Source organism: Callorhinus ursinus, unplaced genomic scaffold, assembly GCF_003265705.2.
Source record: "Callorhinus ursinus isolate GAN/ISIS: 27379988/994484 unplaced genomic scaffold, GSC_fseal_2.0 scaffold4, whole genome shotgun sequence".
Lineage (NCBI taxonomy): Eukaryota > Metazoa > Chordata > Mammalia > Carnivora > Otariidae > Callorhinus > Callorhinus ursinus.
In genome coordinates this window covers 153,458,107-153,476,985 of record NW_027397066.1, presented here as the reverse complement: position 1 = coordinate 153,476,985, position 18,879 = coordinate 153,458,107, and the positions used below count along the sequence as shown (strand labels likewise).

Sequence of the window (18,879 nt, the reverse complement as noted above, 5' to 3'; positions counted from 1 at the left end):
TCCATGGATCCCTCTTTTTTTATGTATTTCAAAATACGTTGCAGACTTCAGTACACTTCTTTAAATATATCATCATGCACATCATTACTAGTCCACTGTGTTTTCTTTTGAAGTAAATTTACATACAATGAAGTGCAAAGATCTTAAGTATATCATTTGATGAGTTCTAATACATGTACATACCTGTGCATCAAAACCCTAATAGGGTATAGAACATAACCATCATCCCAGAAAGGTTCCTCGTGCTCCTTCCCAGTAAATTCTCATCTATGTCTTCCAGAGACAGCCATTATTCCCTTTTTCCCCCCTTCCATATAACCATATGCTCTTTTGTGTAAGGCTTCTTTCATTGAGCATAATATTTTGAGATTCATCAGTGTTGTTGGGTGTTTCAGTGGTTGTGCTGAGTAGTATTCCATTGTATGCATAGACCACAACTTATCTATTCTGTTGATGGACACGTGGGCTGTTTCCAGTTTGCAGTTATTATGATAAAACTTCAGTGAACATATTCTTACAAGTCTTAATGTGAATATAGTATTTATTTCTGTTGGAAGTAGAAATGCTACATCTTACGTTTATTTTATAAGAAACTGCCAGACATTTTTCCAAAGTAGTTGTACCATTTGTACTCCCACCAGTGATGTATGAACATTTGGTTGTTCCACATCCTCACCAACATATGGTGTTGTCAGTCTTTTTAATTTTAGCCATTCTTGTAGGTGTGTAATGGTATCTCATTGTGGCTTTAATTTTCATTTTCCTGATGACTAATGATGATGAGCACTTTATTATGTGCTTATGCTTTCTGTATATATTCTTTGCGAAGTGTGTTAAAATCTTTTGCCCATTTTTTATTGGGCTGTCATAAATCCTGGATACCAGTCCTTTGCTAGATTTATATTTTACAAATATGAAAACCGAGTCTGTGGCTTGAAGTATTCATTTTATTAAGATTAACTTTAAGCTGAAGTTTTTATTTTGATGAAGTCTAATTTAGCTATTTTTTGCTCTGTTACTGCTTTTTGTATTGTCTCTATTAAACCTGTGCTTACTCCCAAGACAAGAAGATACTCTCCTGTGTTTTCTTCTAGTTATAGTTTTAGCTTTTTATACTTAACTTGCCTATTTAGGCTTGTGATCCATCTTGAATTAATTTTTAAATGTAGTGTGAAGTAGGGAGTCAAGGTTTCTTTTTTCTCATATAGGTGGACATCTAATTGTTTTAACATTACTTGTTTAAAAACTTCCCTTTCCCATTTAGGTTATATTGGTGGCTTTGTCAAAAATTGATGGACTATAAATGTGGAACTGGGCTCTGTTCTGTCCCACTGATCTATTTTTTCTTATGCCAGTAACACACTGTCTTGATTATTGTAGCTTCATAGTATGTCTTGAAGTCAAGTAGCGTGAGTCGTCTTTGTCATTGTTTTTCCAAGATTGTCTTGGATATTCTAGTTCCTTTGCATTTCTATGTAAAGTTTAGAATCAGCTTGTCAGTTTCTACTAAAAAGTGTGTTGGGATTGGGATTGCATTAAAACTATAGAACAATTTAGGGACGCCTGGGTGGCTCAGTAGTTAAGCTTCTGCCTTCAGCTCAGGTCATGATCCCAGGGTCCTGGGATCGAGCCCCACATCGGGCTCCCTGCTCAGCGGGAAGCCTGCTTCTCCCTCTCCCACTCCCCCTGCTTGTGTTCCCTCTCTCACTCTTTCTCTCTCTCTCTCTCTCTCTGTCGAATAAATAAAATCTTAATAAAACAACTATAGAACAATTTAGAGAAAATTGACAATATTGAGAGTCTTCTGATCCGTGAGCATAGTCTGTCTCCTCATTTACTTAGGTCTTCTTTAATTTCTCTTAGAAATCTCCAGTGTAGAGATGTTATTAACCTTTTGTTAAACTTACCCCAAAATATTTTTGTGTTGATGCTACAGAAATTGAACTTTTTGAAAATTTCATTTTCAGACTGTTTACAGATAATATATAGATGTACCATTGATTTTTTTGTATATTAACCTTGTATCATATTACCTTAATAAATTCACTACTTAGTTCTAAAAGTTGTTTTTGTAAATTTGCTAGGATTTTCTTCATAAACAATCAATTTGCAGATACAGTAGGCTTTAATTTTTCTTCTTGGATTTGCATCCTTTTTCTTGCTTTATTATAATGGCTAGGACATTAGGACAGTGTTAAATGGAAGTGGTGAGAGTGGGCTTCTTTTTCTTATTTCCAGTAACACGGGAAACATTTAATATTTCAGTATTAACTGCAATATTCCTTGAGTTTTTTGTAGATACCTTTATTAGATTGAAGAAGTTTGCTGAGAGGTTTTATCGCTAATTCATTTGTCTAATGACTTCTCTGTATCTAGTCAGATGATCACATAATTTTCCTCCTTTATTTTTATCAGGTAGATTACTTTGATTTTTTTAATTTTAAACTAACCTTCCATTCCTAGGATAAACCCTATTTGGTCATAATTTATTATCCTTTTTATATATCATTTTGCTAATACTTTGGAAAGGATTTTGTGTATATGTTCATGAGAGATGGTGGTTTGTAATTTCCTTTTTTATAATTTCTTTGTCAGGTTTTGGTATTTGTATTATGTTGGCCCCATAAAACATGTTAGGAAGTGTGTCCGCCTCTGTTTTCTGAAAGTTCTTATAAAATGAATGTTTTTCTTCCATAAGTGTTTGTTAGAACTCACCAGTAAAATTATCCAAGGCTGAAGTTTTTCTTTATGGAAGGGTTTTAGATGATTAATTCAATTCTTAACTAGAGATATTCAGATTTTCTGTTTTATCTGTATCCATTTTGGTAAGTTATATTTTTCAAGGAATTTGTCTACTTCATCCAGGTTGTCAAACTTTTTGGTATTAAGTTGTTCATACTATCCCCTTATTATGCTTTTAATATCTGTAGTATGTTAGTGATCACCCCTCTTTCAATCCTGGTACTGATAATCTGTGTTTTCTCTTTTTTTCTTGATTAGTTAGGGGTTTATCAATTTTGTTGTTCTTTTCAAAGAACTGACTTTTGACTTTATGTCCTCTACTTCATTGATTTCTGCTCTATTTTTTTGTTGTTGTTGTCTTCTACTTTCTTTGGGGTACGTTATGGTTCTTTTTCTGTGACTTAGTAAGGTATAGAGGCTTGGCCATTATAGACCTTCCCCCCCCTCCCCGATGTAAGTATTTAAACCTTTAAGTTTTCCTCTAAGCACTGCTTTGGCAGAATCCCACAAACTTTGATATGTTGTATTATAATTATTATTCTATTCAAAATATTTTTTAAATCCTTTATATTTTGACCCATGGATTATATAAAAATTGGTTGTTTAATTTCCAAATTCCCAAAAAACGGAGTTTTTCTTGGTATCTCATTGTTCTCGATTTCTATTTTAATGCCATTTTGGTCAGGGAGAGTATGACTTCAGTTTTTTGTTTTGGGTTTTTTTTTATATTTCTATTTATTTATTTATTGGAGGGAGGGAGAAAGGGTGGGGCAGGGGCAGAGGAAGAGGAAGAGGAGAGAGAGAATCCCAGGCCGACTCCACTCTGAGCGAGGAGCCTGATGCAGAGCTCAATCTCACGACCCGGAGATCATGGGCTGAGCTGAAATCGGGAGTTGGACGCTTAACTGAGCCACCCAGGCACCCCTTCCTATTTCCTTTAAGAGGGAATGTCTTCTTAAGAGAGAAGATCCCTTATATCTAGCATAATGTCTTACAGATAGAGAGTACTAAGTAAACGTTATTAAATGAACCCAGTGGAAAGAACTGCGTGAAGAATCGGGAGACTTAGATTCCACACTTATGTCTGTGATTATCTTGCATTATTACCTGATTTAAGCCACTTGCGTGTTCTCTGCTTTATTTTCCTCATCTATAAAAATGAGGTGGGACTAGATTATCTCTGAAATTACTTCTTTCTCTGACATTCTGTAGTTTGAAGATTTCTATTGGAATGAGAATGTTTATCTAAAGGATGTATTTGGAAGTTATTTTTCATCTAGCAGTCACTTTCTGACAATGACAACTTTTCTGTAATGCATTTATGGTCCTTATATATAGTCCTTAAATTTGAATGTGTGTGTAATATTAAAAGAATGTGTAATAACTGTGATTTTTTTTTCTTTTCTATTAATAATGCATTGCTGTTGGTTCTTCAGCTGTCTGATAGCATTCTTGTCAGCTGTTGAAAGGATTAAAACCCAAAATGTTACGGGTTGTTTTTCCTATATGTATCTTACACCTTGTCAACTAGCATGATAGGTCCCTGATTTGTCTCTAAATTACAAGGTCACCAGGTTAGTTTTTCATAGGTTGTGCTCATTTAAAAATCAGGATTCTGTTTCTTTCTGTTTCCTTAGTTTGTGTTGGGCAGAACCTTATTGTTTTATAGACCCCCTTGACAATAACAACCAATATCCAGGAAGCAAACTTGACCACTGTCTCAAAAAATAAAGGGAAAAGGAAAAAAATTGTCATTTTTAAATCACCCAACACCCAACTCAGTCATTCTTAAGTCTGGAATATCACCAGCACAGCATTGTACAGAGCATAAAATTTTATTGAGATATTTTCCAGATATGATTATAGTAAAAAAGAAAAAGAATTTGTTCTGTGGTGCTACTATTGAGGAATTTCATCAGTAATCCCAGATATTATTTGGCAATTCAAACAGATCTTTGGCTGTCCAAGAATTTTGTAAATTCTACTTAGCAATTTTGGGATTGTAGATATGGAGAAGAGTTTTATATTATGACTAATGAAAATTAACATTTCATCTATATACCATTTTTATTTATTTTGCCATTTGGTTTGAGCAGGTTGAGGTCCATGTAGGAAGGTTCTCTAAGGTTTTCAGGAATTTGGGCCTAGAGCTGTAGTGAGATTGCACGCAGGAGTAGACTAAGACACATCCGACTTTATTAATGACAGGTTTTAAAAGAGGACTGTAACAAATTGATAGCAATGAGAAGTGTTCTTTGATGCCATAGCCTTCCTGGAGTGAATCATGTAAACAGTTTCCAGAAGATAATAGAGAGACTTTAACATTGGTTTGCTGTCTTCCTTCGGTGTCCCCTTTGTTGGGGCCCTTCAGGCAAGGAGTTAGTAATAATAGATATCACTTTTATAGTTTACTTTTTCCTTCTATAAATAGAACCAAGAAATAATATATGTTTATATTTCTGCCCCTTCTAGCTCTTTGCTCTTAAATCCTTCTTGATTTCATCTGTGTCTTTTCTCTTGCAGCTAGATTGTTAAGCATCTCTGGGACAAAAGCTAGTGTATTACTCCTTTCTATAGAATACCTGGTCTAGTGCAAGGCACCCTCTAGGGTTGATTCTTTGCAAGAGGAAAGATAATCAGCAGAATTAACTAGAGGCTGCTATGGGAGTAAAGAGAGACCTGTGTCTTCAGTTATGCCTGATTCATTTATTCGTTCTTTGTATTTTTTTTTTTTTACACTAAAGGAGAGTTTTTAGTGCTGAAGCCCTTAAGCAGTTACCTCTAAACATACTTGGGCGTACTGCCTTCAAGGAGCCTCCTGTCTAGCTGCACAGACAAATATCCACAAATAACAGGGCAAACTATATTCGTATTATGGGCAAGGTGGCTTTGGGAATGGTAGCACAAAGTAAAGAGAGGCTCTGGGAAGATGTTGTGGGAGGAGAAACGTATTTGAGCTATGTTTTGAAGACTGGGTAGCATTTAGTTTTTGTGTAAGTTCAAACTTTGAAGGTATTGTCCCACCCCACCCCCCAACCTTGTTAAAAAAAAAAATGCTGTCATCATAAGTTATTAGCTTAAGTTATATTTGGCTTTGCAGAGCATATTAGCATCTTTTATAGTTGGTGCCACTACTGTGGCATACAAAAAAGTGTAGGATTCCACATAGCCCCATACAGGTAGGGTCCAGACTTATTTAAGATGACCCTGTAATATCACAAAAAGAGCATTGGAATTGGAATTAGAAGACCTGTATGCAAAAATTTTATGGTTTTTTGTACTTCAAGAAAGAACTCTGAACTTCTTTGAAAGGAAGGAAATTAAACGGAGGAAAGAAAAAAAAAATTGGGTCTCTGACTTGGTCTCTTAGAAGTTTATGATCAGAGTTGGAAAATGTGTAGCGCATTTCCTAGGTGCCCAAGAACTTAAGAATTCTGTGGCCCCCCAGAAGGTATGGGAGTTGAACTAGGTACTGAGGAGAGGCACACTGTTGGATGGCTACCTAAAATGATATGGAGGGTTATGGCAGGCCCTGAAAATCGCCCCCAAAATTGTAATTTGCTTAGACTAGTTGAAAGCCTTAATGCAAATATTTGCATATTAAATAACAATCATTCATATCTTTACACCTCTGTTAAATGAAGAGGTAGGTTCAGTGATTGTAGGACTAAATGTAGCATTAACAAAAATCCTAATAAAAATAGAGTGATCCTATAGGAAAAATGACCTTAAACTCTGTTCTTTAGGAAAATACCCCATTGTTTTTGTCATTCAAATTAAAGGAGTTTTTGCTTAATTGCTTTTCAAATGAAAATACAATTCTGAAAAGAAGACAGTGGTAAAAGCTTTTTGTAAATATAAAATGTTAGCTTTTAAAAACTTAATTTCTTTCATTTTTCCATTTCTTCTCCTGCAAAAGGTAATGACATTTCCCTTAAGAGGAAAGACATTTTTGAAATGGAGTTAAATTATTATTTGAGATAAGGCTTGTCTCTGTCCTTATACTATATTCCAACTACTTAGGAAGAGACCTTATAGTCCTTGCAGCAGCTTCCTCTCTGTCTGCATGCCTTTCATGATCTGGGCAATAGAAAGATTAGCAGGTGATTTCCTCTTTCCTCTAGACATATTCCCACTTGCACAGTTGCACGTCCTCTGGTTTTTTCCCAGTGATGCAGGGTACTGTTGTGATGCTGAACTTCTTTTAAGAAATACCAGAGGCTTTATGAAACAGGCAGTTAATAGGGAGATTTGTGATAACAATTTTGGAATGCTTGATTCTAATATGTTGTTATTTACTTTCTTAAATACACTAATTTAGAGTTTCTTGCTTTCCTTTTTTTAAAATCAATCTTCATGTGATTTCCTTTCTCCATAATATAGTATTTTAATTTTTTAAATATGGTTTTACCCAAACACAATAATTGATACTCAAAGAAAATTATATTTAGCCATGGCATTATGTACTTCTGTTACTGCAGGTCTTGGTACCCGCCTATTTGAGAGGTATGTGACTTTCTGATTTACTTCAAAAAAGCCTAATGATTTAGTATCCTGTCTTAGGCAAGATTTGATAAAATCTGAGCCCTTTTTCTCTCTCATGATTCACTTGAGTAACTTTGGACTACTTATTTACTTTTTAGTTCTGTTGCCTCTGGTAATCCTGTATAAAACCTTATGGAATACAGTAATAAACAGTGCAAAAGAGTTTGAATGTCGAGAAGGGAAAATTTCAGAATCAGTCCTCCAGTTCAGTGATTCTTAACTTCGTTAATAACTGTTATTAACATTAAATAAGTCAGCTTTTATTGACAGTTAATGAAGAAGTGAACCTAAAGGAGTAGTTACAAAATTTTGGAAATTTTATGATTTTTGTACTTCAAGAAAGAACTTTGAACTTCTTTGAAAGGAAGGAAATTAAACGGGGGAAAGAAAAAAAATAAGAGGTTTCCCTCACCCTCCCAGGGAATTGAGAAAGTTGTAGAAGCGTGCACCAAAAAGAATCACTGGGTTCTAGAACGTTAGAGAAGTTGAAAAGAGAAATCTGATGTTCCTTGCTGAATTGTCTAAGCAGTGCTATAAAGTGAAGTGTAGAACAAGGATTTGGAAGTCAGGTGGGCCCAATTTCAAATCCTGACTTGGATGTTATGAGCTCTGTGTTATGAGCTGATGGAGCATTCCATATATACAGAGTGTCTCACATAGCGCTTGGCACAGTGGCCTGTATAAATGTTAGGTCCCCCCTCACATCAGCAGCCCCGTCCACAAGTCATTTTTACTTCTCTGGATTCTTGGCCAGCAATAAAACCATTAACTCAAGCAGCTTGAATCTAAAGTGTTACTCAGTACTTTGATACCTGCTGTTAGTGAAAGAGAAGAATGATGTCTAATTTTGTAAATCATTGCTAAAATTAATAGGCTTGGCAGAATGACTTATGTGTATATAGGAAACATTTTATCTAAATTATTCCTATGATCATTATACATACCTACCCTCCCCTTCTTTTTTTTTTCTTATATTTAACATGACATAAAATATGGAGTGGGAAATAAATAAGGCAGATAGTTTTCACTTATATGAAAAGTGGTTGCTAGGGTTCCACAGTTGAAATCACTGCTTTCAAGGAGATTATGGTTTGCAGCGTACTGTAGGAGGGTAAGAATGATAATGGTAACAGTACTGTGTGCTGATTCACTCATGTCAGTCCTATGAGGTATGACTCCTATTAGCCTCATTTTGCAGATAATGAAACCGAAGCACAGAGAGGTTGTTTGCATAGTTAGGAAGTAGCAGAGCCAGGATTTGAACACAGTCTGGGTCCAGAGGCCACTCTCTTAACCACTGTCTTATAGGACTAAGAGAAGACGGTCCTTTAAATGGGAGCAAATGTCCTAAAGCTGTGGTAGGTTGTTTACTTTTAGATTTGCTTGGCAGGTATTCTGAGAGAAGCCTCACAAAGTGTATCGGAATTACTATTGAGACCAGACCAGATTATTGTATGAAGCGGCATTTAAGTGACATGTTGACCTATGGTTGCACAAGGCTGGAGATTGGGGTGCAGAGCGTCTATGAAGACGTGGCCAGAGATACCAACAGGTAAGTTGGCAAATGATTTCACACAAGATCCTTCTAACTCCCACTGATTCTTTTCTGTGTTCATGCTCATCTTCTTCTCCTTCCTACCAGTCTTAGAGAAAGATACATAGGGATTCCTTCTTTTCAGAGTCAGCCTCTATCTCTGCTCTGAATTTCCATCCCCTTTCCTTATTTCTAGTCTTTACTGGCTCTTTTTCAGCAGCCTGTAAACGTGCTCTTCTCTCTTCCTGTTCTTGTCATAAACAGTCTTTCCCATCTGGAAAGCAGAAGGCAGGGCTCAAGATCAGTCATCTACAGCAGGAGAGAAGGCCAGGAGCATGGAAACAAAGAGAAGGGTTTGAACAAGAAGGACATCAGGGTGATATTTAAAAGATTAGTTTTTGTGAAGCGGATGCCAATAAGCAGAGTAGTGAAAGAAGGATTGGGGAGCAATGGATATAAACTGAGAAATTTGGGAGGGTAAGAAAGGATGGAAATAAGGTTGACAGAGCCATATGAAGTTCTCTTGTAGAACTCTAGAAATAGATCACTGAATTGATGAGAAAAGTTACACATGAAAGATTAGCTGTATAAGGAACTTCATGATTAATTGGTAAATTAGAGAAAAACAAAAGATTTCAGGAGTTTATTAGGCAGCAGAGATCATTGATTGTGTATGTAAAGGCAGGCTTCGGGAAGTTGGTATATGTTCAGTTGGACTTTAAAGGCTGCTTTACCAGGAGGGGCAGACATAATTGGGGGTTGTGGTAGGAGAAGGAAGTAAAAGGGAACTTGGGAAACATACACTGGTCAGCATCTTAGAAACCACCAGAAGAATGCCAGGCTAAGGAGAGAGGAATCTTTCCTTTAGGTACTAGAGGTCTTTTGGATACTTTTGAGCACAGGGAAGAATTACACAGAAATCAGGATTAAGAAAGATTAACCTGAGTAGAATGCACTCTTGTAGGGGAGAGTCTTAAACCGGAAGCACTGGTTGGCCTGCTACAGTGATCAAGGGTTGTACGTGTGGAGATGGGAAGAGTCTCTTGAAGGTCAGGAAAGCTTTCTGAAAAGAATGACATCGGACTTGAGACTTACAGGAAGAGTATGACTCAGGTGGGGAAGAGAAAGATTATTTCAGACAGAAAGAAACATACAAGCAAAGTCCTGAGGATGGGCGCACATGGTATATTTAGGGGATTTGGAGCAGGTTAGCTTGGTTTTAAGAGTGTAGAGCATGAGGTAGGAGAGTGGTAAGAGGTGAGGCTGAAGAAGTAAGCCATGGTGGCCAGATGATGAGGAAACTTAGAAGCCAGCCCAGGGAGTTTGGGCTTTAATCTGAGGACAGGCTCTATGCTAACTTGAGCATATCTGCATTTTAGATCCCTTTGGAAGGATCACAGTATGGAGGTGGATTAAGAAGAGCATGCTAGAAGGAAGACCAGTTAAGAGGCTCTTGCACTCATTTAAACAAGAAATGATGTCTTGAAAAGAAGTGAATGACAGTGTTTAGTGACTGAATGGAAATGGGGATAGGAGAGAGTGGGAAGTAGAGGAGTCTTGGAGGGAAGGTGAATTTCATTTTTGGACGTACTGAATTCTAGATACTTGTAGAACAACCAGTTGAGGGTTTGCTTTAGAGCAGAGCTGTCCAGCAGAACATTCTACAGTGATTGAAGTGTTCTACACCTGCACTGTTCAATATGATAGTGCAACTGAGGAACTGAATTTTTCATTTTAATTAAGTATAAACTGAGTAACTACATGTACCTAGGGACCGTGGTATTATACAGTAGAACTTTACTGGATATTTGCATGGGGTATCAGGAGAGAGGCCTTGCCTAGTCATATAAATTGGTAAGTGGTTAGCAAAAAGAGATTGGAAATGGTTTAATGGAAATGGATGGTAACATCCAGAGTAGGATGGAGTCCACTGTGTGTGTGTGTGTGTGTGTGTGTGTGTGTGTGTGTGTGTGTGTTGAATGGGAATGTCTTGGAGGTGAAAGGATTGGCTTAGGGCTTCAGTTTATAGTAGCCCCAAACTGTTATTAGGGCTTGCTTTCAACTTGGATGTGGTACTAGAATGGTAAGATGATTTACCCAGCTGGCCCCAGATGATTCTGCCTTGTCACTAAATCATTCACTCTTCTCACTTTTTTAAGGACCTTGGAGACTACCAGAATGAAATCTATTTTGTATGTAGGTGACATTCTTCATCTCTGTCTCTCTCCAAATAATTTCAAAAGGTTTTTAAAGGAAAGAGCATAACAACAGGCTGCTTCTGCATGGTTTTGAGCTCATTATTTCTGTTTTTAACTTAAGTATTTACATCAGTAAGCTTACTTCAGCTGATGATGCTAAACCAAATAATTTTTTTTTGTAGTCCAAATAATTTTAGTATACAGTAACTCTGGTTAACCCAGTCATTTACTGTCACAACCTTGAGTAAGTACATGGGGAATTTCTGAGAAATATCTCAGAAGTGAAATGATTTATTTCCAGGCCTTCTCAGAGCTAGAGATATAAAAATGATTTTCTGAGATTTTTATTCCCCAACCATATTATTCTTCATTATAAAACTACCATTACATGTCTCAGAGATTGTTTTCCCTCTGTTCCTTGTGTTAACCTTCCTTCCCATTTATTTGTATAATAGATAGTGAATTTTCTTTCCTCAGGGGCCACACTGTGAAGGCAGTATGTGAGTCATTTCACCTGGCCAAGGATTCTGGGTTCAAAGTCGTGGCTCATATGATGCCTGATCTGCCAAATGTGGGACTAGAGAGAGACATTGAACAGTTTACAGTAAGTGTTGCCTTAAACCAAGCTAATTTAGAATGCCTCTAGATGCTGCTCTGTCTACCCTCTCTGCTGTTTTGATTATTTACTGCTGATTTCCCTATCATTATTTAAGCAATGTGTCCTCATTATAGAATAGTAGAAACACTGTAGTGAAAGAAAAGTCATTCACAGCTCCAACACCAAATAAAACCCTAACATTTTAATATCCTTCTTTCTAGAATTTTTTTATGCTTAGGCTTTTTGGAGGGATGAGGTGGATTATACATATATACACACAGACACACTTACACTTATATATATGGTAAGTGTTTTAATGGCTTTTTCACTTAACGTAATGCAAGCATTTATCTGTGTTATATAGCCTGGTCTCTGTTAAAATGTTAACACATTTAAGTGTGTACTTAATTTCCATTGAATAAATATGCCATACTTTGCTTAATTCCTTCGAAATTTTTTTAAATTGAAGTTATTACCAGTTTTTTATATTGTAAATAGCACTGCAGGTGAACAGTTTTATGCCTATAACTTTTTGTAGTATTTAAGATTATTTCTTCAGGGAGTAGAATTATCAGGTAAAGGTATAAACACTTCAAGAATCTCACATTAGTTGCTTTTCAGAGGGTTGTAATAATTTAGTCATTTTAGCGGGGTTATCTTTTTCCCCAAATCTCTCCTGTTATGTATTTACATACACACACACATATAATGTTTCTATCTTTGCTAATTTGGTGGATTAAAGTGCCATTTCAGCTTGTTATTTTGTAATTATAGTAATATATTTTTCAGGTTTGCATGTAATAGTCATAATTCTTGCATCTTTTTAGAATTGTGTGTTTTTATTCTCTGACCAGTTACTCTGTTGAATATGAATTTTTTTTTTTTAAGATTTTTTATTTATCTGACATAGACACAGTGAGAGAGGGAACACAAGTAGGGGGAGTGGGAGAGGGAGAAGCAGGCTTCCCGCGGAGCAGGGAGCCCGATGCGGGGCTCGATCCCAGGACCCCGGGACCATGACCCGAGCCGAAGGCAGATGCTTAAATGACTGAGCCACCCAGGTGCCCCGGATATGAATATTTTTAATGTTAATTTAGATAAACTTTCTAGGTAAGGGCATTCTGGATTCATTGGGTTTTTTTTTTTTTTTAAGATTTTATTTATCTGAGAGAGAGCACACTTGAGCACACGAGCAGTGGGGAGGGGCAGAGGGAGATGAAGAAGCAGACTCCTCACTGAGCAGGGAGCCCAGGACCCTAACTAAGATCATGGCCTAAGCCGAAGGTAGATGCTTAACCGACTGAGCCACACCGGTGCCCCTCATTGGTTTTTTAAAAATAGTTGTTACAAATATTTTTGCCCACTTTGTCTTGGACCTTTCACTTTTGTATCTGTTGTCAAATCCATCCTTTATTTATGATTTCTTCAGATGCTTCTGAACTTAGAGCTGCTTTTCTCTTCCAGGATTTCATTAAACAGTAAGAGAAAATACTTGGGTTTTTTCCTAGGTTTTCTGTTTTTTAAATTTTAATACCTAACTCTGGGTTGGTTGGTTTTGGTTTTTGTTCTTTGCTTTTTTGTTTTTTGGGGTTTTTTTGTTGTTGTTGTTACTCTGTCACATGTTTGCTTGATCTATGTTCCTGTTGTCTTGGGAAATGAGATTGATCAGAACTTTTTTTTTGTTTTTTCTCCTTCAGATTCTCAGCTAGAGAAAGTACCTTTGGGATACTCTTTTAGAGAAGAGAGTGAAAGTATTTATCAAGTTATTTCATTCACAAAAATATTTTACTCTATTTAGAAAAATGGATTTCACCTTATTGTGACATATTTAATAATTCTTTCTTTCCTTGTCAGAAGTTTATCTTTATAATTTTTAAGCCAGTGAATTAACAACCGAAGGCCAATTTATAAGATAGTACTAATTCATAAATGTCCCTGTAACTAATTCCCCTGTGTTAGCTGTGTAAAGATTTTGAATCTAATACTAATAGTCTCTCCTCAGTAGTTAATAGCCAGGTACCCAGACTCCAATTCTAAAAGGCCCCTGAAACACTTTTCTTTAACACAGCTCCTAGGTGGACCAGAGATATAGTCAGAATTCATAACTTTAGGTATCCTTAGAGAAAAATATGGCATGTTTCAAATAATAGCAAATAGCTGAGTCTTACTATTCATTTTCCTTAGTGTCTTCAAAATAAAGAATAGTTCAGTAATAATATTGCAAAGACAATTCTTCATGTAAATAGACATATCTTGTTTGTAATCTTTTCAGAAAAACTCAAAGGGAATATGAACAGACTGTATGCCTTTTCTGACTGCATCCCAGCAAAAAAATGAGTGACAAAATAGAGCTAACATTTCTCTCTAGAGGAAAATTCTCTGCAAAATTAAATTTCCTTAAAATAAAGAATTTCTACAAATCAGTAAGAAAAAAGCAGACAGCCCAATAGGAGAATGGCAAAAACGTTTGAACAAGCACTTCATAAATAGAATATTCAAACAGCCAATAAACATATTTAAAAGTTCCAAAGTCATTAATCTTCAAAGAAATGAAATTTAAAACTATGATGCATTCCTACTATATACTCACCAGAAAAGCTAAGAATAGCTAAAATGAAAAAAAGACTAAATCAGATGTTGCTAAGAGTATGGAGCAACTAGAATTCTTCATTTACTGCTAGTACATTGGTACATCATGTATGACATTATCTACTAAGGGTGAATATATGCATACCCCATGACCCAGTAATTGTACTCCTAGATGTATACTCAACAGAAATGCCTACACATATTTACCAAAAGTCACGATCACAAATTACTATTGGTAATATCATCAGAGTGGCAACAAGTGTCCATTTAACAACAGAATGCATAAATTATGTAGTCATACAATGAAATACTATAAAAAATAATAAATTAATTACAACCTCATGCAACAACATGACTGATTCTTTTCAACATAAAATTGAAAAAAGGAAACCCGATCCAAAAGACTACCCAACATACAATTCTGTTAATATGAAGTCCAAAAACTTTGGGTGGAATTGTAACTGGAAACAGGCATGAGGTGGGCTTCTAAGGTTTTGATATTCTTTTTCTTAATTTGAGTGTCTGGGTGCTGGTTATAAGATGTGTAAAAATCTGTCAAGATATACACTTGGAGTTTGTGTACTTTTCTGTATGTAAGATACACTCCAATAAAAGTTTACACAAAAACTTTTAGAACTAATTTTTGTTTAGGAGATCTTGTTTGGGCCTATTTGGAATTCACAACCTTTCCTGAATTAGTAGGACTAGCAGAGGGAGAGGGAGCAGACACCCCACTGAGCAGGGAACCCCATGCAGGACCTGATCCCAGGACCCTGAGATCATGACCTGAGCTGAAGGCAGACGCTTAACCAACTGAGCCACCCAGGCACCCCTTGTTTTATACTTTAAAAACTTTTTTCCCTACTTTAGTTTATCGTCCCATCATTAGCAACCCACAGATATATTTTCCTTAATTAATGTGTTTTATTCCATAGGAAGTGTTGCTAAATCGGGAGTCTGTCTTAAAATTACAGAAGTGTACCAAATGTTATATTTGTAGAGGACGGGATAGCCTTGCCTGGCACGGATCCATAAAGCTACTACCTAGCCTGCTGAGTTATCACAGCTATATCTTGGGTTGTATGCCTACAGTGTGCTAGTTATAAATTGGCTTAGACCTCACACCTTGTTATTTAGGTCAGCTCTGGGTCACTACTCTTAGTATCTGTTTATTTGCATCTGTTCATGACAAATTCACACTCTTATCTAGTGGTAGGTGCAGAGCTTGTAACTGTGTGTGATAAATAGCATTTGCTTGTATTTTCCGGGAACTCAGAAATGAAGCTTCCTTTTTTCTTATGAAGCTGGAAGTCCTTGTTGTGGTGGAAATTCGGGAATTTATCCTGAAAGCATTAACTTCACCCTTTCCAGCTATCCTCAGATAGAACTTATTTATTACTCAAAGTAACTTTTAGCTGTTTTGGTGTTTTATTCCTTTAAAAATTAGACTGCTCTTGAATATCCAAGCTAAGATTGCTGAAAATGCTTGAAGAACATTTATTTCTCTTCAGAATCTCCTGTCAGTTACCAGAAGTCTTTCAAAGTCCATTAACATCTGACACAAGTTCTTTTTTTTCCCGACTGAGCCAGTGTGATTGAGTTACTGTTTGGCAGGGATGGCTAGCGATATTTGTTGTTACTTGTTTTTAATATAAAGGCTTGTCACTGAAGATAGTGGCATAGGAAACAAGTCACTGTAGCATTCTATCAGAAAAGACTACCTGTTGTAGTCTCTTCAATTGAGGAAGCCGGCCTGATGAGATTACGTAACTGGTCAAATCAGTGGTGAGTCTCATGTAGAACCCAAGCTCTTAGGTAAGCACCCTTTCCATGGCACCTTTCTGTGGTAACTTTTTTAGGTGCAGGGAAGTTTGACTATGAATGACTATGCATGACCTGAATGATATTGAAATACAAGTCAAGTTGGAGCTTAACAAAACTTTAAACCTCATTCTACTTTTAGTTATTTTTTATTTGAATCAAAGGAATACATGCATAATTTTAAAAGTCAAATTGTACCGAAAAACCTACAATGAAAGACAGCAATACCTTCCTTTCCTTTTCCTTGAGTGCACCCAGACAGATCATGTTACAAACGCTCCAGTGTCTCTGCTTCTCCCTCCCCTTCATTCCTCAAACCCCCTGCAGTTTGGCTCCCACCCTTCACTGAAACTCTTCTCTTGCATGTTGTAAAATACTTCCTAATCTCCAGACGCAAAGGGTACTTCTCTGCTGTCATGTGATTCAGTCTTAGCATTTGTTGTTGTTAAAGACTGTCTCCATTTTGGGATTCTCACCCTGCTGGTTTTTGTGACTCTTCTGTCTCCTGGCTCTTTTCTTGCCTCCAGGACTCTTTCTTTTCTGCTCTTCTTTTTCTTCCCACCACTGAAATGTAGGTTCTGTCTGTTGCTCTCTTCTGTCTGCTTGCCTTTCTTCTACTCTAACTTGACCACTTACACTTGGGTGAGTCTCATTTTCTCGCCAGCCTGAAGGCTTGGGCTCTTCAGACCAATTACTTAATACTCTGCAACTAGCACTAGATGTCTTACATGTAGTTAGAACTTAGTATGTCCAGTGTGGACATATTTATCCTTTCCCCCAGCCGTCTCTTCCTCTTTTTTTTCCTGTCATGCTTGGTGGCCCCTTCATCCACATATTCTCCCTAGCCAGAAATTCAGGAGTCATTCAGGAGCAAGTAGAGAATATTTGGACTCTGGAGCCAGACCGCCTAGTTTGGATCCTGGCCCCCAGTACTTAGTAACAGACTGTTTGACTGCTTTGTTCCCCAGTTCCCTCATCTCAAAAATGAGGTTAATTACAGTATCTCCCTATTATGAAGATTAGCTGAGAAAATGCATGTAACACACTTAGAAACATGCCTGGCACGTAGTGAGTGCTCAGTAAATCTTTGCTTCTGTGACTGTCCCTTCGTACCTTGAATCTAACTCCACAGGAGGTTGTCAGTAACTCCCCCTGCCTGTCCTTCAGAGCTCCCCTCCTCTCTGTCCCCACTGCCACTTCAGTTCATACTTTTCATCAGCTCACCTACACAGTTAGACAGCTTCTCAACTAAATCACCCAGCCACCGGCCCTCTTCCCTTCTGATGTTCCATTCACATTGCACCAGAATGATGTTTATCAGATTAATTTTTTATCTTTACAATATAAAAGTTGTTAAATAATAAAATCACTATTAAATATTCCTTGAAAATTCAGTACATCCTAGAGCGATCATATCAAAACACAGTAGTAGTCCTCTGGCACTTTCAACTGTTGTAGCTGGGGTTTTTTTCTGGGTATTTACCCCTCTGTATTTCTTACTACCATGCTTGGATTGCTTTTTCCTGATGATTTTGGATAGATTCTCTTGTCTTATTGTTATTGTGGATGAAAAGTTAATTCTTTTAAACTCTGCTCCCATTCTCCCAATATTGTTACATCACTATTTTAGCTACATTAGTAGTCAATGTTTACATTACAGTTTTTACATAAATTAATACTGACATAGAGCCAAGTAATATACTAACATTCTTTTCTTGAATAACCTTTTGAGTTTTTTCTAGAATTAATAATTGTCTTTTTTTTTTATTTGCTTAGTTCTCTATGCACCTGAAACTTTCAAGGGTACCCACCCACTCAATGTTAAGGCCTCTCTGCCAGTGGCCTAATTAATCAGATATTCTCTCAGTTCCTTTTTTAGGCTAGTGACATGACTCATGGATGTCTTGTCCTCCAACTCCAAACAGGACTGGCAGTTCTCTGTGCCTGGTTCACAACTGTCCTCCTGGTGAGGCTTCTCTTCACCAATCTCCTGGATTAGATTCTTTGTTTTCTGGTTTCCAAGTTAACCCTTTTTATTTGTTTATTCCTTGCCTTTACTGAAAACACCTTTTCTACCAGTTTCCTTAGGAAATATTCATCATAGAAAGTAAGCCTTTGGTGTGCTCGAAAAAATGGCTCTATGCAACCTTCACACTTACAGAATTGTGTAAAAACATTTTTTAAGGCATTGCACCATTGCCTTGTAGCTTTTAGCATTGCTGTTAAGAGCACAATTTTGTTTTTATTCCTTATTCTTTAATTCTATGATCTATGTAACCTGGGTGTTTTGTTAACTCCGAAATATTTTAGAAAATTGTCTTTATCCCATATGTTGTGAAATTTCACAGTGCTGTATCTTGAGAAGAGGTTTTTAACTAATTGTGCTAGATTTTTGAAGGATCTGTCTTCTGGGAAATTTTCTTGTACCACTGGATAATTTTCCCCTTTCATTTTCTATGTTCTCTTTCTAAAACCCCTATTAAGCAAATGTTGGATCTCTCAGGTTCGTCAAGTATTTTTTATATTTTTTACCTATTTGTCCTTTTTTTCTACTTTCTTCTATTTTCATGTTTATCTTTCAACTTTTCTGTTAAATGTTATTTTTGTTATAGCTTTGATTTTCAGGAGTTCTTTCTTACCTTCTGGTTGTTTGATTTTCTTTAGCATCTTGTTCTTGTTTAATAGATGTAATAGATCTTCTCTCTCTGAAGGAATTGTAGGGTTTTTTTAAGTTTCATTTTCCTTTATGCAATGCATCTTTCCTCCAAGTTCCTTTTTTTTCTTTTTGTTTTGTTCTGCCCTTTTTTTTTAGGCTTCCTCCAAGTTTCTGGTGATCCTTAGCCAAATGGTCA

General features: G+C 36.6%; 1 protein-coding gene across 1 annotated transcript in view; it reads left to right on the top strand.

Moving 5' to 3' along the window:
* The window catches only part of ELP3 (elongator acetyltransferase complex subunit 3), a 102,642-nt gene that overhangs the window by 32,243 nt on the left and 51,520 nt on the right, over positions 1-18,879 (top strand). Inside the window, exons 8-9 of the mRNA XM_025873776.2 lie at positions 8,678-8,839; positions 11,497-11,623. Of these exons, the coding sequence (XP_025729561.1) occupies positions 8,678-8,839; positions 11,497-11,623 (289 nt within the window). The remainder of the gene's footprint in view (positions 1-8,677; positions 8,840-11,496; positions 11,624-18,879) is intronic.